General features: G+C 52.3%; 8 protein-coding genes across 8 annotated transcripts; 2 read left to right on the top strand and 6 right to left on the bottom strand.

Moving 5' to 3' along the window:
- Positions 1 to 508: 508 nt before the first annotated feature.
- PpBr36_09791 (uncharacterized protein) lies at positions 509 to 1,248 on the bottom strand (the record flags this gene model as incomplete). Its single annotated transcript, XM_029896910.1, has 2 exons — positions 509 to 685; positions 805 to 1,248. The coding sequence occupies 2 exons, from the start codon at positions 1,246 to 1,248 to the stop codon at positions 509 to 511; spliced, it is 621 nt and encodes a 206-aa protein (XP_029745380.1).
- Positions 1,249 to 3,930: 2,682 nt separating this feature from the next.
- PpBr36_09790 (uncharacterized protein) lies at positions 3,931 to 6,587 on the bottom strand (the record flags this gene model as incomplete). Its single annotated transcript, XM_029896909.1, has 3 exons — positions 3,931 to 4,232; positions 4,388 to 4,649; positions 4,761 to 6,587. 3 exons carry the CDS (start codon positions 6,585 to 6,587, stop codon positions 3,931 to 3,933), a joined length of 2,391 nt encoding a protein of 796 aa, XP_029745205.1.
- A 922-nt stretch (positions 6,588 to 7,509) lies between these two features.
- On the bottom strand, positions 7,510 to 8,574 carry PpBr36_09789 (uncharacterized protein; the record flags this gene model as incomplete). Its single annotated transcript, XM_029896908.1, has 1 exon — positions 7,510 to 8,574. The coding sequence occupies one exon, from the start codon at positions 8,572 to 8,574 to the stop codon at positions 7,510 to 7,512; it is 1,065 nt and encodes a 354-aa protein (XP_029745013.1).
- An 842-nt stretch (positions 8,575 to 9,416) lies between these two features.
- PpBr36_09788 (uncharacterized protein) lies at positions 9,417 to 12,407 on the top strand (the record flags this gene model as incomplete). The annotated part of the gene is made up of 1 exon (XM_029896907.1): positions 9,417 to 12,407. One exon carries the CDS (start codon positions 9,417 to 9,419, stop codon positions 10,623 to 10,625), a length of 1,209 nt encoding a protein of 402 aa, XP_029745012.1. The 3' UTR covers positions 10,626 to 12,407.
- A 399-nt stretch (positions 12,408 to 12,806) lies between these two features.
- Positions 12,807 to 16,085, bottom strand: PpBr36_09787 (uncharacterized protein; the record flags this gene model as incomplete). Its single annotated transcript, XM_029896906.1, has 7 exons — positions 15,918 to 16,085; positions 15,460 to 15,807; positions 13,825 to 15,386; positions 13,628 to 13,743; positions 13,359 to 13,549; positions 13,035 to 13,273; positions 12,807 to 12,924 (listed from the first exon to the last, which is right to left on the bottom strand). Exons 1-7 carry the CDS (start codon positions 16,044 to 16,046, stop codon positions 12,807 to 12,809), a joined length of 2,703 nt encoding a protein of 900 aa, XP_029744989.1. The 5' UTR covers positions 16,047 to 16,085.
- Positions 16,086 to 17,613: 1,528 nt separating this feature from the next.
- Positions 17,614 to 19,811, top strand: PpBr36_09786 (uncharacterized protein; the record flags this gene model as incomplete). Its single annotated transcript, XM_029896905.1, has 4 exons — positions 17,614 to 17,677; positions 17,746 to 18,130; positions 18,219 to 18,621; positions 18,711 to 19,811. The coding sequence occupies 4 exons, from the start codon at positions 17,614 to 17,616 to the stop codon at positions 19,809 to 19,811; spliced, it is 1,953 nt and encodes a 650-aa protein (XP_029744988.1).
- A 458-nt stretch (positions 19,812 to 20,269) lies between these two features.
- PpBr36_09785 (uncharacterized protein) lies at positions 20,270 to 20,911 on the bottom strand (the record flags this gene model as incomplete). The annotated part of the gene is made up of 1 exon (XM_029896904.1): positions 20,270 to 20,911. One exon carries the CDS (start codon positions 20,909 to 20,911, stop codon positions 20,270 to 20,272), a length of 642 nt encoding a protein of 213 aa, XP_029745007.1.
- Positions 20,912 to 21,290: 379 nt separating this feature from the next.
- PpBr36_09784 (uncharacterized protein) lies at positions 21,291 to 21,902 on the bottom strand (the record flags this gene model as incomplete). Its single annotated transcript, XM_029896903.1, has 2 exons — positions 21,291 to 21,521; positions 21,645 to 21,902. The coding sequence occupies 2 exons, from the start codon at positions 21,900 to 21,902 to the stop codon at positions 21,291 to 21,293; spliced, it is 489 nt and encodes a 162-aa protein (XP_029744987.1).
- Positions 21,903 to 22,577: the final 675 nt, after the last annotated feature.

Here is a 22,577-nt window from a genome sequence, read left to right as displayed (position 1 = left end):
CATCCCATGTTCGAACGACCGGCCCCGAGTCTAATTCCAGGAATTCGCGCGACTTGCTTCAGCCTCGTCGTTGTGCGAGGCTGTCCTCCTCACTTGATCGTGCGGGGACTTTTTTGCACTCAAAACAGGGAACAAGCGAGCAATATAGCGATAAGTAACAATCGATTGCAATCGTATTTACAGCTATCCGACAAATGACGCCAATGGCCAGGAGGCGCATATAAGTGCCGGATGCCAGGGATGGGAATAATGATCCACTACAAAAACATCCATCCCTCCCCAAAAAAAAAGTGTCAAGCATCGACCGATAAAATGAATGATATGGTCTGCTGCGCGAAGTGAAAAAAAAAGAGGACAAAGGAAATTAAAAATAAAAAAAAACCCATTGGCTCGTCAATCAACCACCACCAGGGCTTCTCAAAAGCCAATCTCATCATCGTCAGGCGGGCAAGGCAAGCATTGCCTGGTGCGCGCAAACAAAGCAGGGGACCATCCGGGAGTTGGTCGCTTAGGCGCGCAGAGCAGCGGCGAACTTGGCGCTCCTGGTCTCGAGGCCGCGCTTGGTGACAGAGAGGCCGTCGTAGGAGTTGATGCAGGTGGTCAGGGTGGTGCTGAGGCTGTTAGCCTCGCGCGTGAGGTCTGTAGAGCGGCTCTGGACCAAGTCGATGATGGAGAAAGCAATGGTCTACAATCCTGGTTAGCTGCGTCTCCTGCTGCTGCATTCATTGTTTGCTCATTACAAGGATCACGTGTTCTGATGTGTTGAGCCACAACGCGGCCGATGGAAAGATGGATGTCACTCACGTCGACAACGGCCTCAAGGCTGCGAAGGACTTGTGCCACAGGCTGTCCAATGAAGGGCACAGTGTTGAAAAGTCCTGCCTTGCCGATCAAGATGTTGAGCAGGGCTTGGTGCACGCGAACAAACTCGCGGAAGGCCTCGAAGATGGCATCACTATCGGCGCCAGCGGGGACGGGAGCAGATCCGTCCATCTGTGCAAGAGCAGTAGTGACTGTCGAGATGATATCCGTGAATCCAGCGATGATTTGGGGGAAAGGACCCTGGCCGATGACGATGAGGGGCCCGTTGATGACGCTGATGGTCTGGGCGGGAGCCTGCAGGGCCTGCGACTTTGCGGTGACCATCTTAATGTTGCTGACCATCTGGGCCGGGGTAAGAGCGGCCTGGACGGCGTTGGAGCCGATGGCCAGGGCGGCGACGGCGAGCTTGGCGAAGGAGAACTGCATATTGAATGGTGTTGGGTTGGGCTTGTTTCAAGAGATGGGAATGAAGCGATTGAATCGAGATGTAGTTGAGATGGGGAGCGAGAGGATGTTTTTGTGGGTGGTGATGAGAGGAGAAGACGGGACAGGAGAAGGAGGATCTTGATGCCTTTTTATACACAAAGATGGCATCACCAACCAGGCCATCTTTCTGATACTCACCTCACTTTTGCCCATCGCAGTTCAAGATCTGGGCATCCAACCCCCACCCCTTCCCCTCTAGCGTCCTCCGCATCTTGGTGTGGCGCAACAGCTCGAGGACGACATGACACCGACTAGCCATAGCAAGCACCCTTGGCATTTCTCTGCTAGGTCTGCCACCGACCTGTCATCCGATAACGGCAACATCGTGAACTTCGGCCCAACTCCACTTTCCCACGAGAAAAAAAAAGCCAATGGCCTCGTTGCGGCCATGAGTGCCGTCATTGGCCGGCCTCCAACGCGTATTAGGAACGTGGCTGGCTGGGCACTATGCGATGCGACGCAGAGTATATCAGGGAGGGGACTTATAACATGGCTAATAGTTAGAGAGAAAGAGAGAGATATCAGGCAGCAGCTGTGCAAAAACGGGCATTGAGCTTGCCCGCAAATGGATGGTCCCTGGGAACGCCTCAACACCTTTACGACAACTCCCTTGACGGGATGGGTCTCTCTCTCTCTCTCTCTCCCTCTCTCTGTCCCCCCCCTCTGTCTCTCTTTCTCTTCTTTTTTATTTGCATCACGTAAAAGATTCAACAAACAATAGCAAAAAACACATCCATCCAAACTCCTCGCCATCAACCCCCGTGTCGCCTTCGCCCAGACCTCGGTCGCGGTGGTTGCCCGTCAAGGTGTCGCCGGCGTCAAACATGGCAGAGCTAACGGTTTTGAAAGCGACCACTTAGACGACGCGGAAACCATGTTAGGGATTCGCAAGGCGCGGGTGGCGCCGTCTCCGGCTCTAGAAAGCTCCAAAAATTCGCACGTGCGTGCGCAAAGAACAGCGACGACCAAACCACAGGTGCGCGGAGCTGTGTCCGAGGAAGGCCCAGTATGCGACCGACCCCCTTGCCATTATACGCGACAAGCAAAATAAAAAGCAAACCAAAAATTATTTTGCTAAACTATTATGGCAGGTGATGGATTCGTGCTTGTTTTTTTTATGCCCGATTATTGGAGCGGGGATGAGAATCGTGGCGTTCTTTTCATATATCGTAGCTGAGATCTGACTGCATGGGTCTAGACATGTTCTTCGATGCACTTCTGCACGTCGTGCTTGGAATAGGACCCCTCCCTCTCCCCCATGTATGGATGTACAGCAAGGGTTGTGCTACAAAACGAAGTCTTGGATCTATACAGCCAAATAGGAGGTCTGGATTTTTTTGGGGGCGTTGTATGGGAGGGTATAGGACAAGTTCGGTACAGGACGAAGAAGTACCCAAGGCTTGAGTGGCAGGGTGATTTTGGATACCGATCCTGTGTGTGCCCACTTTGCACGCTCATACAAGGGTGTCTATTGTAAGTTTTATTCATCTCGGCCGAAATCAGCTCCAAACGCTTGTGATTCCAGTTCCGCTTTCCGACGGGCGAACCCGTTTGGCAGTCTACCTTCTCGGCGATTTCCCCGCACTCCAGAGGAATGATATCCACCAAGTCCAGACTAGCAGTAGAAGGCAAAAAAAGGTTTTGTTTAATTTATTTTAATTCTTTTTAGCCCTCCCGATCTAGCGCCTGTAGAAAACCAGGTTAGGAGGCGACTCCAGAGAGGTTTGTTTGAGGCGGGCGAGGCAAAGAAGCAAGGATCGGCGCCGAGCCAAGGGCGGGGGTGCCTAAGCTGTTCTGGGGAGGCGACGCTAACCTGTACCTGCTTCGATTAAAGGGGCAAAGTCGGCTTCTGCCCTTTTGCTTTTGCATCTTGGTGAATCTTTCAGCCGTTCAGCTCCCGGTGGGGAATGCGATTGGGGCGTTTGTCATCTGGTTAATTTGAGTTTTTGCTTCCCGGTGTCAGGGTCCTTTTTTAGCGCACATCAAAAAGCAAGCGCTTGATAGTGCTCCAACGCAAAGGAAGCTAGCAATATCTTACTCACAGCTGTGCAGCATGTGTGCTTTCTGTCGGATCAATCGGAGGAATCCGCACTGCGCCAAAGCCGTGCCGTGTAATATCGGCTTGCTTTTTTTGATATTTCGGTGAGAAAAAAAAAAATAAAAAAAAAAATAAAAATAAAAAAATCCTTGCTTGATTGTTTGTAAGCGAACAGGTGGAGATGGACCTCTATTCCCCCGAAAAGGGGGAAAGGGACTGCCAAATACTGTCAGGATTGTACTCATGCTTTTGACTGCTAGCTGTGGTCACTTCTACACTTTTGATACCACATTTGCATATCCACAGCTATCGAACTCAGACCGGGATTTCTACGCAAGCAGTACCGGTGGTGCAATTCGTACTTTGGCTGGGCTCCCCATTCACCAACTGACTTCTTCGTAATGGGCAAATAATAAATATGGGAAATGGGTTGTCCTAGGATAACGGTTACAGGCTGAAGGACGCGGAAATTTGGCTTGGAATACTGAAAGGGTGGTTTCGAATCATAAAAGTTTACGACCAGAACCGCCAGTAAGACGAAACTATTTCTAGATTCCCAAACGACGAGTCTAAATTGAAGCGACTTATTCGAACTCAAACGGAGCTGCCTCTATAGAGCGTTCGGGTTCGGGCCACGCTATGATAGAGGACTTCTTCCTCTTCTTCTTATCCTTCTTGGTTGGCAACCTCCAACAATCATCCTCAGGTTCTGGAGGCTCTGGATCAGCCGGAGGATCGAGGGGAACCTCGTCCTCTGCGTCCCTCTCTTGTGGACTCGCAAGGACTGGCACGGGGGGAGGGCTCCTATCTTCTTCCCTTGGCTCTGGGGTGGGTGACTGTGAGTACACGTAAGGAGACGGTGGGTCTGAAGAGGACGATGCGGGTGCTGATAGATTATTGGAAAAAGGGGCAGTTAGCAAAAATGTCAGAAGGTGTGACTATTTTTGTGACGAGTATCTGTGTAACACAGTGCCGGCAGATTTGAGACATGCAAGAAAGCACAGGGGGCTCAGGGAAATCAACAATGTAAAGGTTGCCTACTGGAATCTAGACCTTTGTAAGCAGCGGTCCGGTGACCGTCGAGTCGCTTCAGCTCCACCATACTTGCATGGAGTGCAGAAAGTAGTTCACTGCATCGGACTCGCTCTGCGGCTGCCTGCTCATCCTCGGCAGCCAGTGCAGATACCTCTTCGTCGCTCAGATCGTAAACCGTTTCCGGCGTGAAGAGTGAGGGCAGAAAACAGATGAGCTGGCGCTCGACAGCCAGGTCGCTAACTTCATCGATGATCCTCTTGAGGGCGACCTGCTCTCACCAACGAGTAATTAGCATGGCATGAGCGAAAGAAGATCGTGTCTACGGGATGTCTGGGGCGCCGGAGATTCTTGCCTTGTAGTATGCTTCAGCATAGTCCACCGCGAGCCCACTAGCTTGCTGCTCCATGTCAGGTTCAATGGTTTCCATTTTCGACAGCAATTCCACAAGCCCGCCAAACGTAAAGGCCTGAGAGGAATTCGTTTTTAGCTGTTTTAATGTCAGGTTGGATTCGACAAACTTCTCCAAATTCTTGCGCCGACGTTGGGCCTGGGCCTTTTGAACCATGTCCGTCAGGTAATGGTTGTAAGTAATGGGATGGCCTTTGTAGTGCGGTGCCAGAAGCTCTTCAATCTTGGCCTCAACTTCTAACTTGAGCGAGCCTATGCCCTCGTGGATGATGGCCGAGATGCCGCTCACAGTCTTTGGTAGAGCAACGTGGTAAAGGATGGCCATGGCCGTCGTCGTCACGGCAGCAACCACCAAGTCCGTTGTATCTGCCACAATCGCCTTCCAGGGCCGACACTGCTCCTTGAAAAGGTCTTGCACAATAATGGGGTTGAAGGTCCCAGGAAGCTCGCGGCCCTTGCTCCGGTCCATTAATCTGACGACACGCTTGATATATTCGGACCGCGCGACCAAATTCGAGTTTGCAGGCCGTCGGTGTCCTTCAGTTGGGATTTCATAGTCCGAAATGACTTCTGTCTTTCCGTCACGAATCATGATATCCTTAAAATCTCGCAGCGAGCTCTGCACCACGGCCCTGATGCGCTTTGCGTAGCCCTCGTCCGAGTCGGCATCTGCAAAGAATGCATCGCTGTAATTCCCCTCGACGGCGGCAGTCATGAGCTGGCAGAACCTCTGACTTACACCGAGCAGGTACCTGCGCTGCTTGGGTACTGTTTCGCGTGAGTCGCCTAGCTTCAAAAGGGTCTCCTCGCATTCGCGGATGCGATCTTCCATTTCCTCGCGGAGACTCGGGAGGTGGTGCAAGATTTGCTTCCACAAGACGGCGCTAAGACGTTTACGGAGGGCGGCTACACCAAGGCTTGATGCATCGATACTGCGCCAGGCGCCTTGGGAAAAGAAATCCCTTTCCACTTCGTCGCGAGAAGTGACGCCATTCTCCGAGTTCATGACACGGTGACCCTGGTTCCGGAGGACGTGCCAGCCAAGCTCAAGGACGACGTCCTGGTTTCGTACAAGGTTGAGGTAGTTTCTTTCCGATTCGGAGCCCTCCTCGAGCTTGTCAGGCTTTGTGATGAGACCGAGGGTACGAACTCTCTGGGGGTCCATCTTTCGCGCCAGTTCGGTCACCTCCTGATTGTTGAACTCGTTGCTTGCTGAAACGACGGCGAGGATGATGCTGCGTGGTCGTGACATTGCTTTGCGGACCATGTTCCCAACTATCTTGACATCCTCGACCGACTGCTGGGAGCTGCCAGCCCGAAAAAGGCCAGGCAAGTCCACCATAGTCAAGTGCGCTTGGTTTGGACCGCTGATCTCGACGCGGAGTACATCGGTGCTGAATCGCTTGGACGTACCAAGCCCCATCGCATCCTTGGCAGCCTCAATGACTTGATCCAGAGGGACGTTGGGTGGAAGCTTGTCGCAAAATTCTCGCAGTCTGACGGCATCTTCGACGGTGCGCTCAGGACCTGGCTTGATGAACACTTTGAACTTGTCGACGTGATCCCAGCGAAGAACCAGCTCAGTCACGAATCGTGTGCAAAGGCCATCTCTGGTTGGAAATGGGTGGCCCGAAATAGCCTCGAGCACCGAGCTTTTGCCGGCTGATTGGTCTCCACAGACAATGATCTCAGGGAGGTCGACGACTTGTCCGATTCCGTGGGAGCGAAGTTTATCAATAATGTCAAAGAGCGCCCGATGCTCTTTGGACAGGAGGTCGGCGTTGGGTTGAAGTGTCATGGAGACTGATGTAAGAATTTGAAAGGCAGTGAGTGTACCTGGACAGCAAGAGTAAACAAATGTCTTGCCAGACAAAAGGAAGAAGCCAAAAGACGGACAAAAATGTCCTTTTTTATTCTTTTGCGAATCATAAAGTCAAGTAGGCTTGCCTGAGTGTAACAACCAGTTGCCTGCTTACCTCTCAAGGTAGATAGGCATCCCGTCAAGATCCGTCATTACCTAGAGCTTCGCATAGAGGCGGAGGTACACAGATGGAGGGCCTCCCGCATCGACCAACATGATGCGGTGCAACCAACTCGGCGACTCCATTGGCTTGAATCGTCTGTGAGCACCTATAGCAGGTCTCTTCATGCATGCTTTGTTGGCAGCACATTCTGATGCTGATGGCCAATCAGGCTGTTTGCCGCCCAATTCAACTTGGGCACATACCCATGGGAGTATTTTTTTCAAGACGTGAAAACCACTCTACAGCACATTTCCGGTCGTCAGCAAGTCATAGGAGCGTCCCCTTAATGGCCTAGAAACTTCTCCTTCATGCAGGAGGCCATCTGTTTGTGACTTTTGTGTGGCTCGGAGCAAGCCTCGAAGTAGTTCTATTCGCGGGACGGCCAGTTTGCGGGGTCAGGCTTCTCAATTCTACTCTTGCGTGTGTTGTTTTCAAGTTTACCTATACGATTATGTCTGTTGAAATAAACAGAATAGAACATCGTCCTCTTTTCCCTAGTTTTGCCATTCAGGTCCGGATCGGTTAGTATTTGAATGGGCATTCATTGGGGAAGTTTCGATGTTGTATTTTTACTTTTTTGTTTTGTTTGTATTGCGGAGTTAAATCAAGCAAGCAATCGCGTTGCAGTTCAGATTCAAGATTATGTTGGGTACACAGCCTACATTCTGCATGTTTATCAGCGCTATTGGCAGCGTTCTAGGAGATTTGAAAATCCCTTCCAACAGAAATGGAGCCCATGTTTTGTACTCCGCGACCATGGAAGCTCGAAGCCGCTCCTGGCTGAATATGCGCTTCTGCCAGAGCCGATGAATCTTGGTCCGCGTCACTAGTCTTAGAGCTAGCTTCGGGATCGACGTATGACAGTAGCTCTTTGAGAGATGCGGCTGCGGTTGCTGCCGCGTAGTGCTGCCAAGCGTCACTCTTGTGCGAGTCGGCATAGTCCGATATTCCCCGTATCACAATCCCCGAGTACTCAGTCATCAGCCCGGCGGCTTCCATCTCAAAGCAGAGAATGTCGCCTAGGTCATGGACCTTTTGGTTCCGCTTCGTCACACTCCTCATGACGCTGTCGCCTGATGCAATCAAGCCGTAATGGATTTCAGGACCTTCGCGGGGCGGCCTCGAAACGGCTTTGTTTTTGTCGCATCCGTCACAGGTTGAAGAAGTGGAAGCATGGGCGTAGGTCGCTTCAAAAAGTAGGTCGGTATGCGCGTCCGGTCTGGCGTAGACACTAAGGCGAGGGCTTTTCTTCAACATCATCGACACGTGCTCCTCAATCTTGTTCTCTTGGACGAGATGATCGGACCGCATCATCTCGACGGCGTTTCTCAACAGCGACGGTGGTGCCGACAAGAAACCCTTCAACCGGAAGCCGTCATGTCCATCTTTCCCCAAATCGTACTGAACGACGCCACCATAAGGCCCCTCCGGCATGCTGACAGCCACATCACCGAGGTGAATTTCATGCTTGCTGCTCGGGACGCCTCCTCCGATGCCAACGAGGAAGCGCCATTTGATAGAAGGGAAGGAGCGGGCCATGTTCGTCGCGACAACGGCGGCGGCCCCCTTGCCTTGGATCCCAGGAAGGCAGGCAAGAACTACGTTGTGACCACTGAGTTCGCCGAGCGTGTACATGTTGGAATCGCCCTCGTCTTTCCTAGGCAGGCGCGGGTGTTCCTTATCAAGCATGTAGCGAACGGCGCTCATCTCGAAGCCGATTGCGCAGATAACGGCAACCGTGTAATCTTGACGCAGCGCCATTTTAAGTAGAAGTTGTAATAAGATTGTTGTAATTCAATATCGAAAATATGGTTGCTTGCAGTCACAATCCACCACAACAGACCTTGGCTCGACAAATAGATTTCCTGCATCTTTTCAACTGCATATCGGCGGGGAAGATACGTTGCCAAAGTCGCCTAAATTCTCCTCACAGCGGAAGTTGTTAGCAATACGATACCTTTCCACCATCAATTGCCTGATTTGTTCTGAACCCTTATCAATGCTGTTAGAATGATTCTCGCGGTCTTTATGCAATCCCTTTACGCAATCAGTTAAACTACTTCTGGCCACCGACGAGATAAATATGCCGAACTGGCCGAAACTTGAAGCGACCAGTATATTGCTCAGGATTGTTGGCTCCCACCTCTTTTCATATCCTTATCTAGGCCATGGCCGCGATCGTCCACTTGGTGCGTTTTTCCATTGTTTACACATGGTCTTAAATTCTATTTATCTACTGCTATTGTGCTGCATCTTCCCCCGTGTGCCAATGGATTGGGATCCCATCTATGTTTTCGGGAACGCAAGAAACAAATGGTAGGGCACTAGGCTTAGGGATGTTGGGGACGGCGCCAAGACACCGGGTGGTGACCCTTCAGATTGCTGACCGCTCATCTGGGCGTGCCATAGCCTTGCCTCGCTGAGACCAGAACGATGATCTTATCAAGTTGATTGTCACGTCATTCGAGAAACCCTTTTGTTTGTAAAATCACGCCAAATACACTGTCACAGACCGCCACTCTACAACCAGATCCATTTCGCGACCTCGCGGGGTTCAGCCAGAGTTTCTCTAGGGGCTCATCCGTCCATATGTAGACACAAAAATGGAACGCCTGCCATCACAGCTGAAGCATCACGATAACGCCGAATCCGACAAAGCACCCCGCCCCGACCATGATTCTTGCCGGGAACCAAACCACTTCGCTGGCCAAGGCATCCAGAATAGTGGCCACCTCGCTGCTGGCCGAGATGTAAACATCATCCACAACGGTAATGTGCTACAGTTGCGCGAGGGTGAGGACGACCGAGAGCGTCGGGAACGCGAGAGGCAGGACCGCGAGAGGCAGGACGAACACCGAAAAACAATTTTCGACACGCTGAAATTCGATCAGATGGGCGCGCGCCAGAAGAACATCGAGCAAGCACATTTTCAAACCTGCAGCTGGATCTTACAGGACCAAGCGTACCGCGAGTGGTTGAGGGACGACATATCGCGCGATGTCGGCTACTTCCTATGGATAAAAGGAAAACCTGGTGCTGGGAAGTCTACGATGATGAAGTTTTTGCTCAACCAGGCAGAAAAACAGACACAACGAAAGCAAAGACAGTCGACAACCATCTCCTTCTTCTTCAACGCACGAGGCAACGACATGGAGAAGGGTACCCTTGGTCTATATCGATCATTGCTGGTGCAGCTTCTCCAGCTATACCCACACCTTAAGTCTGTTTTAGACGGATATCCCAAGGGCACTCAATGGAATGTCGAGTCAGTCAGGGGGCTCTTTGGCGATACCGTTAGGCTGCTCTTCGACGAGACCAAGACCGTGAAAGATGTTGATAGGGCCCCTGTTGTTTGCTTCATCGATGCTCTAGATGAATGTGAAGAACAGCAAGTCCGGGATATGATCGCACATTTAAGTGGCCTTTGCAACTTTGGCAATCGGCTCCACGTCTGCTTCGCTAGCAGACACTATCCGCATATCACCACCAGGAAAGGAAGTAGCATCATCCTCGAGGACAGGCAAGGGCATCAGCAAAACATTGCGAGCTACATCGACAGTACTTTATATATAAATGAAGAAAACTGTCTGGGGAGGATCCGGTCCGATCTCCAGAAGAAGGCGTCAGGCGTGTTCATGTGGGTCGTCCTTGTGGTCAAAATACTCAACAAGGAATGCGATGCTGGCCGTGGGCTCGAGTTCCAACTTAGACAGCGGCTTGCCGAAATACCTGCCGATCTTCATACTTTGTTTCAAAATATACTTACTCGCGACACTACCAACGCACCGAATCTCCTGTTATGCGTACAGTAGGTGCTCTTCGCGAGGCGGCCTCTTACCCCGAAGGAGCTTTACTTCGCCATCGTTTCTGGGAGTGAGCCAGAAAACCTAGCCGCATACCATGCGGAAAATATCACAGACGATGAAATCGCCAAGTTTGTGCTCGATAGCTCAAAGGGATTGGTTGAGGCGACCAAATCTAGGCGTCCTACAATCCAGTTCATCCACGAGTCCGTGCGAGACTTTTTACTAAAAGACAATGGCCTCCAAACGATCTGGCCAGATGCTGAGACGAATCCCGAGGGGCAAAGCCACGAGGTGCTAAAGCGAACCTGTCTGTCATATATCACAAGCGACCCCGTCATCTACTTTAACCTTTTTTCTCCGAGGCCCGAAGCTCACTCGGCGCCAGCACCTGCGATCTGTGAAGTCGCAACCACCAGACTGCATTTCCTGGCCTATGCACACGGTAACATCCTTTTTCATTGCGACAGGGCTGAGAAATACAGCTTAAGCCAGAAAGATTTTCTCCAAGAATTTCCCCTTGCGAACTGGGTATCGCAACACAACTTACTGCAGCGATGCAAAACCCTTCACTATACGCCATCAGTCACCTGGCGCTATATTTTAGCCGAGGCCAACCTGGGGAGTCTTATCAAAATTCTACCAAACGCCTTGTCCTGCTTTGAGGTAGAAAATGAGAGATACGGAACGCCTATTTTTGCGGCGCTTGCTACGAAAAGCACTGAGGCTGTCCAGGCTATGATCGAAAGTTTGATCGAAACCTGTCAACAAAAGAACATAACGAGCCAACTGTCAGAGGACCTCTCGCTAAACACTTCGGAGTATGAGCGATTGTCTTATGTTTTTGGTCGGGGCCTCCAGTTCTCTGACGAGAAGGGAATTTTTTATTTTCTGGTCCAAGGAGGGAATGCACAACTGGTCGACCTCTTTTGTATGACGCAACGGGCCAACCTAGAATCTTTGGACAGCACGTGGCTTTCATTTCTCTGTGCTTCTGGGAGAGATGATGATTGTCAAATCGACCTAATCAAACTGCTTCTCGACTACGGCGTCGACGTGGATGCGGTTGATTCTAAAGGAGACACACCTCTCCTTGTGGCTGTGTCCAAGGGCTATGAACATATAGCCGAATTTCTTATCGGCCGCGGCGCCGACGTAAACGCGGTCAATCATAAAGGACAAACGCCTATTTTCTGCGCTTTGAACGGAAATCTTAATTATATCGCGGCAGTTAAACTGCTCATCGACCGCGGCGCCAACGTAAACGCAGTTGATTTGAATGGAAACACGCCTATTTTCTGGGCTTTGAACGGAAATCTTAATCATACCGAGGCAGTTAAACTGCTCATCGACCGCGGCGCCAACGTAAACGCAGCTGATTTGTACGGAAACACGCCTCTTTTCTGGGCTTTGAAAAAAAATTATATCGACGGAATCAAACTATTGATCGACCGCGGCGCCGATGTAAACGCTGTCAATTCTCGCGGAGAAACGCCTCTTTTCTGGGCTTTGGATGGAAAATTTGATTACATCCAGACAATTAAACTGTTTATCGACCGCGGCGCCGGCGTAAACGCAGTTAATTTGAACGGAAACATGCCTCTTTTCTGGGCTTTGGACGGAAATTTCGATTGTATCGAAACAATTAAACTGCTTATCGACCGCGGCGCCGACGTAAATAAGGCTAATCTTGACGGGAAAACGCCTTTGAGTAAGGCTTTGGATGGGGGCGGTATTTCCATTTATCAGCTGCTCCTCGATCGTGCCAGGAATGCGGCTGTTTCCTCGTGATAATTGTTTCATATCTAGCCTTTTGTATAGCGGTATTACGATTGAGATCTGTTCCCAGGGTATGGTATAGTGGGTCGAAGCACCGGGCGTTTTGACGGAGTCTGGGTTATTTGGCTCAAGGTTATCATGGATTCTCAAAGATGCAAGTATCAGATGCAGGAAGTAGTTAGGGCGGCATGCTTAGGAAGCGGCAATGGGAAACATCGAAGAACAAAGTTTGTGTTGGATTGGGTCTGATGTGTTCGCCTATTGGTCCAAGTCTATTGAGAACGTGACTGGGTCCCTACTGTATGTAATAGACGTATGGATGTTGATGCTGCGAGAAGAACTAGTATATGCGCCTTCTTCAAGTCCCCGATATACTAGTAACCAACACATGTCATCCAACGCTATATTCAACTAGGGCAAGTCGACACACCCAGGACACGGCCGCACCTGTATCTCGGGCGTCGTGAACAAGCTCCACGACTCGGACTTTGCCGGATCCGCAAACGGCCTGAGGGCGGCAAAACGCATCCTATAAACCAAAAAAAAAAAAAAGAAAAAAAAACCAGGTCAGTCAAAAGGGTTTGGGGATGCAAAACAGTTTGCTAATCACTGGGAGGGGAGTAAAAAGAGACCACATACGTGTAGTTGCCCGGCGCGATCTGAGACCCATTGTGGCCCAGCCTTCCGAGCCAAAAGAACTGGTTGCTCCCGTGGCGGGTACCGGCGGGCCGGGGGAGCGGTGTGACGAGGCTGGCGTTGTGCCGTCCCGGGACGTAGTTGGCGTCCTGCGTCCACTCCGCAACAGGGCCGATGTAGCCGCCCGTGCCGGGGACGAGGGGCCACGTCCAGCTGGCTTCGGTCCATCCCGCCTCGAAGATCTATGTTTTTTTTGTTGCTTCTTGTCAGCTTCCATCTGGATTTGCCGTTCTCGTGATCAAAGTTGTAAAAAAAGAGTGGACTTACATCCCACCGCACTTGATCGGATCCGTACCGAAGGCTGGTGAAGATCTTGGGAAAGTCCTGGGTGGTGCGGCTAAGGTTGAAGGTGTAGTATGCCTTGACTTTTATATCTACAAATCCCGTACCCGACCTGGAAAAAGGGAAGCCAGTCGCCCATATAGGATTCATCTCGGCTTCGAGGTCCGAGGCCATGCCTATGGAGGGTGGACACCGTTAGTACTGTGCGAGGATTGATGTTTTTTGATGATCGATACCCAAGAAGGAAAACTTACCAAGGTAGGGGACAGACAGCTGCTCGCCGTTGCTGCCCGAGATCAAAACCTTGCCGCTGTATATGGGCAGCACTTTTGCGTTCCATCCCTTGCTGTATGGGTTGGCGAATGTTATACTGAGGATTGATTGGGTTCAGGTCAGTGGGCAAGCTCGCGCGCCGCAGCAACAGGCCGAGATCGACAGACGCAGAACATACCTGACCGTCTTTTCCTCCCCAGCCTGAAGCACAAAAGGCTCAGGCACCTGAGCGTCAACCTCCATGGCGAGAGGGCTGATCTCTGTAAACTTCTTCACCTGGCCCTGGGCATTAAACATCTCAAAGCCCCCAGATGCAGAAACAGACACGGTGTAGGTCACGGCGGAGCTCCCATTGTTCCACACGACAATCTTCTGCTCCCCATGAAAGTTGGCAGTATCGTTGAGAGCCAGGGGCTCAGAGTCGACCGCCGTGTCGTACTTGACGACCTTGTAGGCGTTGACCAGCCCGTTTCCCACCTGCGCCACGCTCGCCGCCACGCCAAAGTCCGTCTCGCTGCCATCGGACCAGGGGAGGGCCATGCCGCTCGTGATGATTCTCCTGCGCACCTGGGCCGCGAACCCGGCTGGGCGGCTCGCCCTGTCCCCGCCGCCGTGGACACCAATATACAGCGCCGCGGTTGCGGCGACGTAGGGGGTCGCCATGCTGGTGCCGCTCATCTGCAGATAGCCACCGTTGAGGTACGTGCTGAAGATGAGCCCGCCGGGTGCGGCAATCTCGGGCTTCGGGGTGAGGTCGTACAGGGGGCCCCATGAAGTAAAGATGCTGGGGCGGCCTCCGGATGGGTTCGGTATGCCCACGGGGGATTCCGGGTCGAGTGTGAAGCTGGCCGTCACGTTTCCTCCGGCCTTCACGGCTTCGATGATGGCTTTGCCTGTCGCGGCTGTGACCAGTCCCATGCTCTGCTTGGCATCGTCTGTGCTCGGGTCGAGAAGTGGGCTGTCGTTGTTGTATATCATGACATATTGAGCGCCGAGGGCGGCGAGGTGACCAAGCTTGACAGCAAACGTGCAGGTTCCACGGCGGACAAGGGGGATTGTGTTTGTAAGATTCCGCGTGCCGGCGGGGTACGGGTTGCATCCGTCTGCAGGATCGCTGGTGTTGAAGTTCATTGGGATCACCGGCCAGTCGCGGATTGTAGATGGCCAGTGTTTTGGAGCAGCAATGTATCCCGAAACAACACTCTTCTTGGTGCCATCTGCTGCGTGAAAGTCAAGAGTGAAGGCGGCCGATGCACTCGAGTTGGCATCGACGGAAGCGACGGCAATCACGTTACGACCCGAAGACCCGTCGCCGATCCAGAACAAGCCCCTGTCGCCTTTGTTATCGGCAGACATGGTGACCACGGTTCCTTGCTCCACGATTCGAGATGCAACCTCTGCCCAGGCAATATCGGCAAAGCCACCGCCGGCCGGGGTCGAAATGCTGATGGTGATAACGTCCATGCCATCGTCATAGGCCCTCAGAAGGGCTTCGATCAGTGTCTCCACGTCGGTCACGTCCAGTGTGCCCATGACCTTGTAGGCATATATGGTAGCGTTGGGGGCGACGCCGGTCCAAGCCTTGCCTACACCGGCAATGATGCCAGCGACGTGGGTTCCATGGCCTCTCTGGTCGTCCGGGTCGGCGTCGGGCTTCTTTGGGTCCGACGGAAACGCCCCATTGCCCACAAAATCCCAGCCTCCAGCAACCTTGAAGCCAGGACCAAAGCCCCCGCCAAGCTTCCATGCAAGTCAATGTCTGGTCTGGTCCACAATCAAGAACAGGTATAACAAGATAGGTAAATATACATACAGCAGGGTGACTGTACGCAACACCGGTGTCAATGACGCCGACCTTGACGCCTTGACCAAAGATACCATCCGCATGAAGCCTGTCGACTCCAGTGGCCGAGTAGACGTCGTACTTGACGGCGGCGGCATCGTCAGGGAAGAACTCGCCGGGCGTGGCCTCCTCAACCGTGACGATCTCATTCCGCCACACGCGTGCGACGTTTGGCAGGGCCGCGAGACCCTTGGCGTCGAGTCCATCTGCGACCTCTACACTGGCGCCGCGGAATATGGGGCTGTCGAAAGAGCTGCGGATTGCGACGCCCTCGAGTGAGGCGAGAGATGCCTCTACATCGCGGGCGGCCAGCTGGGTCTGAAGCAATGGGAGAGTATAAACTAGTTAGTGGCTTCTTACGTTTGTTCGGCAAGAAATATCTAGATCTAGAGTCTAGATTTTCAAAGACGAAATTCTTCGGTGCGCACCGTCTTGTATTCGACAATATACTGGTTCGCTGCGTTCGCGGCTGCCTGTTCCAGGATCTCATCGCGACGGCTCAGCGCATACACACCACAAAGGTGGATGGCTGTGAGAAGGATGGCCGAGAATCGCATCTTCCTGACATGCAGCGAAATATCGCCGGAGGTGAAGAGATCTGGATAGGAGATTGAAGAAGCATGGCTCTCGACGGACGGCAATACTGGTCGTTATCATATTATGTGAAAGTGCATTTGTTTCTTTTTGCTGTTGATGAACTTCCAAGGCAGGGAGGAAGCTAGGAACGCTATTTGGGAAGGTGACATTGCGGGAACGAGGTTTTGCGCCAAGCTTCAACGTCAAGGGTGTCAAACCGTGTGGGCATCCAGGGCGTCGGGCATGATCTGCGATGTTCATCCACAAATACGAGTTATATCGAGAAAAGGGCCCATATAATGAGATGTTCACAGCAAATGAAATGCGCCAAGTCCAGAGAAAACACTGGGACGGATACAGTGATAGTTTAACCATTTCGGAGAGCTTTTGGAAGCATGTCGTCAATGCTCTTCTTCATCAACCTCCAGCAGCGGTAATTGCCTTCAAATGGAATATTTCGGCCCCATTTTTCAAGCTCCACCTCCTTCACGGCAGGGAACCGACCTACGGTACGCTAACATGATTGTAATACGATCAAATTCATGCGCTTTCCCTATGGTTACATCTGCCGACAGAACATGCTGTAGTGAGTCTAAGGTATACGGATATGACGAAATAATCCTGGGTGAGATATTCAACGCAGTCGAGCCAGACTCAAACAGCTGCGAGTTCAAAGTCCGGTCGCGGGACCGGATTGCACATTAAGCCCCTGTGCTGGGGGTTCGGAGGAGGCAAACTCGGTCTGCATGTTCCGTCGCCCACTGTTGGCGATGTGATTGGTCAAGTATGGTCAACCATTCATCCGTACCATCTCCAACACCAAGAGTATACAAATTTTCGTCTTTTTGTTTTTATTTTATTTTTATTTTTTATTTTTTTCTGGCAGGAAGCAACTGCATCAATTATCGGCTGCTCTCAGCGTTCCCCGCGTTCTTTGCTATCCCCGTTTGCAAATTTACTATGCAGAATATTCTGTTTTTTCGTTCTCCGTGCAACCATCCTTAATTGCATCATCTTTGAATGCATCCAAGCCCAGTGGCTTGTCTCGTTCCTCACCATATACTAAACCATCTACCATCCTTCTTAAAGCATAGATGCTGATGCCACGCCTGTCTTCATGTTGTGCTACCAGTGTTCTTGATTGGAAACCGCCAACATAGCCAATTATTTGCCCATTTGCTTGGCACCCTGAATTCATCCTCAGACTACTCTCAAGACCTGCTCGGGCGGAAATGAGAATATATACGCCGATCATAAGCTGACAGTGCAGACCTGATGCTACTTTGTCGGGAGAAAACATGCCAAGGTTCCAATGGCAGGCGGTAGCACTGCGTTGCATCGCATATGAGAGACGATGAACCGCTGCACGACAAGCAGCTCGATGACACGGTGTGGCGGGAGTAGTTGCGGGGGGATGAACGAGAGCGAAGATATATAGACTAGTTCGATTCAGTATGATCCCTTTCCCCAGAGCAGCCAGTGCTCTTCCCTTGTGTGCACACCCCGCTATACGACTTGTCATATTACGCCAGCAAACCTAAAGACGCGATGGCCCGCAGTATACTGAGACAACTTGGCGTGCTTGCTATCGTCTTCTTGGACCTGGGTCAATGTGAGATTGGGAACCATCCATACTTTGTCCCTTGGCGATTGATAAACTTGTCTAACGGCAGTGGTGAGGGAGCAAAGTCGCCGCCGCTACGACAGTAGCATCTGCTGCGAATTCAGTCTCTGGTCCTGTGACCAAGCGAGAGGCGCCGCTGTTCGAATGGGAGACTGTCCACCTGTCCCGATCGAGGCTCGACGCTCTCGAGGCCACCAACGATGCTGCGCTGTTCTCGTCCAACGACAAGGCCAAGCGTGCAAGTAGTTCAGGAGACTGCAAAGTCTTTCCAGGGGATGTCGATTATCCAAGCCAGGAGATGTGGGACCAGTTGAACTCCCTTTCGGGTGGTGCTCTGATCAAGACCGTGCCCCTGGCTGCCGCTTGCGATCCTGAATGGCCGCAGTATGATCCAGTCGAATGCCAAAGGATCCAGGATACCTGGATGGATCCCAACCTACAGTATGTTCATTTTATCCCCAGCTAGATAGACAGATGACGGACGCAAGAGTCTCTTTCTCGTAGGCTGCTCCTATTGACCGCTAGCAAGCGTCTCACATCCAACTTCGGCCATCTGGCCACTCTACCAAGGCCTCACCTGCCTACCGACTGGACACCGCATCGGGAATGATACGTGCACTCTGGGCGGCTATGCCTCGTACTCGGTCAACGTCAGCAGTGTGGAGCACATCCAGCTGGCGATGAAATTTGCGCGCGACACCAACATGCGGCTCGTGGTCAAGAACACAGGGCACGACTTTGCTGCCAAGTCTGTTGGCGCAGGTGCCTTGTCCATCTGGACGCACAACCTGGATGACATTGTGTTCCTGAGGAACTACAGTTATGGTGGGTATAGCGGACCGGCCTTCAAGCTCGGTGCTGGGGTGATGGTGTACCAGATTTACGAGGCAGCCGAGAAGGAGGGGGTTTCTGTCGTTGGTGGGCTGTGTTGGGTGAGTTTTCTTTTTTTTTTTTTTTCGCTCGTGAAGTACTCTGAAGATAAACCTTGGCAGTTGGATCCCAGCTGACCTGTTTCTTGTAGACAGTCGGAGTTGCAGGAGGCTACACTGCTGGGGGTGGTCACTCCATGTTGACTAGCATGTACGGGATGGGAGCAGATCAGGTGCTGTCGATGGAAGTGGTCCTCCCAAACGGCACATTCACCACAGCCAGCCAGACCCAGAACCCTGAGCTCTTCTGGGCACTCCGCGGCGGCGGTGGAGGCACCTTTGGCGTGGTGACATCCATCATTGTCGTCGCCCATCCAAAACTGCCCGTCACCACAATGACCTTTACCCTGTCCACCGGCCCAGAGCTCCCACGCGACACCTTCTGGGCCGGCATCCGAGCCTTCATGTCACACTACGTCGAGTTTGCCGACGCGGGAACCATGAGCTACTTCTTCATGAGGAAAAACCTGACCACGGGCGTCACCTCCTTCATCCTCCAACCCTTGTGGGGCGCCAACCACACCCGCGCCCAGCTCGAAGGCCTCGTGGCCCCATGGCTCGCGGACCTCGCGGACCTCAACATCGCCGTGACCCCCAACATCACCGAGTTCGAAAGCGTCCTCCCGGCCTGGGTGGCCAACTTCCCGCTCGACCAGGTCGGCCGCACCGACGGACACGGCGGGTCGCGGCTCCTCCCGCGCCCCAACTTTGCCGACGAGGACAGGCTGAACGCCACGGTGGCGGCGGTGCGGCACGCCGTCGAGTCGGGCGCCTTCATGGTCGGGTACAACATCAAGGTCGGCGGCGCGTCCGTCGCCGGCCCCAACGCCGTCAACCCGGCCTACCGCGCCGCCTACGGCTTCTTCATCCTCGGCGCCAGCTGGGACGAGACGGGCGACGGGTTTTGGGAGGCCAACGCGCGCGCCAGCGAGGTGCTGACCACGGACTGGGTCGCGGGCCTGAGGGACCTCAGCCCCGGGTCCGGGACCTACCTGAGCGAGAGCGACATCAACGAGCCAGACTGGCAGTTTTCCTTCTGGGGTGAGCATTACGGCAGGCTATTGACGCTGAAGAGGGAGCTGGACCCGGATGGCTTGTTTTACGTCCCGCAGGGGGTTGGGTCCGAGGAGTGGACCGTGACGGGCCAGAGGGAGTGGGTTCCCACGCAGAACGGAAGGCTTTGTCGAGTGTGATGTGTTTTTTTTTTTTTTTTTTTTTTTTTTTTTTTGTTGCTTCAGGGGGAGGGGGGGGTTGTTATGTGTGCTTCGCCCCTTGTGGAATGACAAAGTGCATTGTTTGCAAAGGGCATGCTTTCCGAGCAGGTTTTGTAATATAGCACGGGCCATGAAAAAGAGCAGCCACTTACAAAACCCAGAGGATCACAGGAAATACGTTGATGCTAAATGTTCCTGTGTTTTTATTATTTCCTAAGATACAAAAACCCAGCATCTCTTCCGCCAGCGCCTCTAGTTATACCCTTGCAGCCAGCCCAGAAAAACCATTTTTTGGCTGCAGACTAGATCTCCAGCGCCGAATGCCATCAAAAAGTTTCAAAGCTGTCGTAAAGGAGGAGCGCCTTGGTGGTGCTTGGTTTCTCTTGTTTTATCGCACTTACCGATGAAGGCCGCTGCTGCTCTTTTGTCCATCTTCTTTACTGATCGTCGTCTGCTTCTTTCTCCATTTCCATGGGAGAGAGCCTTTGCGGCAAGCCCAGGGAGTTTTGGAAAGACCACTCGAGCTTGCTCCTCTTGATGTAGTCATTCCATGGATGCAACATTCTACCGGCCCAGCCGCCGGGACATTCCTCTGCCAAGGAATCCAGGCCATTCTTGTGGAGACTTGCCATTGCCCAGGTGATAGTCATCACTTTTGTGGACACCGCTCTGGCAGTCGCCTTGCTTTTCACGAACCACTGCTTGGCATCTTCGAGTATGTCCACCACGGTGTCGGCCCTGTCCGAGGTCCGAGAGCTCAGCGTCCGCACCTCTTCGACCTTGATCAGTTCCTCTCGGCTCGGTCCTCCAACTTTGGTACTCTCCGTGGCGTGCCACTTCACTCGGGACACAATCTCCTCCGGGTCCGGCTTCTTAATGGCGGCACAGGCCTCCAGTCTTGCTAGGACTGAGGCATATGTGCTTGCGAAATCGAGCTCGTACTGCTCCAGCCAGGTTTTGCAAAGTTCGACATGTCTCATACCCACCACTTTGAGCTCCTCGACCGTGGGCTCGTCCAAAATACTGCCTGCCTTGATATCGATGTCGGTGTTCATCTTGCCCGAGCTGTCTTTGTTCATCTTGCTCGAATCGTGTTTTGATCTTAAAAGAAGCTAGCGCAAGTGGCCAGTCTCTCTGTTTTGATTTTGATCTGTTGGTTTCCCTGCCCAGGCAAGTCATTCCCTGTAGGAGAAGTTTGCTCCTTTTATACTTGCATGAGAATGTCTGACTAACACCCCTATCGGCGTAACCAATGTTCTCGTCCAAGATGGCACAACGGTAAAGTCACCCAGGATGAAGAAAAAAGCAAGGCCATCGAGACGAGTGAATAATTCGGATATCTACTTCCAATCATAGAGAAATGAATACACAATTCAATGAGTATAGTCATCCTCCGAGAAAAGAATAAACCACCGCAACTCAATTCCTATCAGTAGCCAAGTTACATATCCTCCTCACTCAGACCTGCAGTTGCGGCGAGCCTGAAAAGTAGACAGTCAGGGGCTTGTCAGCCAAGCTGAGGCTTTGGGCCGTCTTTTTGAGCTCGCCGTGCGCCTGACACTCCTCGTCGTAGTACTTCATGTCGGCCTCGCTGGCGAACTCGCTCTTGGCCACGATGGTGTAGCCCTGCGACCTGGCATCGGGGGCCGCCGCGCCTGCGCACAGGGACAAGATGTACGGCTTGCCATCCTTGATGCGGACGGGGAAAACACTTGTCAATCATTGACTTTTGCGATTGCGTAGTTGGGGAGATAAAAAAAAGAAGAAAAAGAAAAAGAAAAAGGTGAGTAAACACAATGTCATGTGCCTTACCTTGGACTGAGTCTTGGCCATCTGCTCGTACGCCGCCAGGAGCTTCTGCTGGTCCTCCTGGTTAGGCAGCTTGAACATGGTGACGCGGTGGATTCTTGTGCCGGACATTTTGGATGGTTGGTATGAGGACAGTTTCTTGATTGATTGAAGGTGTAGAAGAAGAGGATTAACTTGTTTAGAGGCAAAGTGACTTGGCCTTGGCAGGGTCGACACCAGAGACGAGAGACTGAACTGCGGGGAGGTGCGGTGGAGGGGCATGAGAATCAACGGAGAGCGAGGCCGCGCTAATGTACCCCGGCTACGGTGGTTGTTCCACTTAAAAGTCTGTGGATAGTGAAAAAGGATGATGGAAGCGGGCGGGAGAAGACATGAAGACCGGCCCTTTCGGACGGACATTCGGGGTGGAGAAGCAACTCAACTGCCAGCTAGCTGGTCGGCATTGTTGAATGCACCTGCACCTACAATTACTTGCTATAGCAATTACTGTACTACAACTACCTAGATCGAGAACTAACCCAAGCCCTGCAACACCGGTTTTAGCCAAGCCATCGGAAGAACTCATAATCTGAAGTAGGGATTATTTTCAGCGGATCAACATCTGTTCAACTATCAGCTCAAGCACATGAATCCTAGCAATTCCAAGAACCATAGTCTACCTACGTCTTGGTACTGTAATTATTTTCGCAGCTTAAACGGGGTTCGTTGAGCGAATCTCGTGTCGCCGAGCACCGGGAAGCTCTAGCCTCCTGCAGGCAATCGTCGCATGCAGAAGGGAGTCCCTTGCTGTCCGTCCTATCCGATGTTGCGACGCAGAGCTCGGCTCCGATATGTAAGTTGTCCTAAGCTGTTCAGCATGGCACAGATGGCTTTGTTGAGGCACCCCCACAAGGCTCAAAAGAAAGGTGGGGGAGGGGTCGTTTTGCTGGTTCCTGC

This window comes from Pyricularia pennisetigena, assembly GCF_004337985.1.
Source record: "Pyricularia pennisetigena strain Br36 chromosome 7 map unlocalized Pyricularia_pennisetigena_Br36_Scf_7, whole genome shotgun sequence".
NCBI classification, from domain to species: domain Eukaryota; kingdom Fungi; phylum Ascomycota; class Sordariomycetes; order Magnaporthales; family Pyriculariaceae; genus Pyricularia; species Pyricularia pennisetigena.
This window is presented reverse-complemented; position numbering and strand designations above follow the sequence as displayed.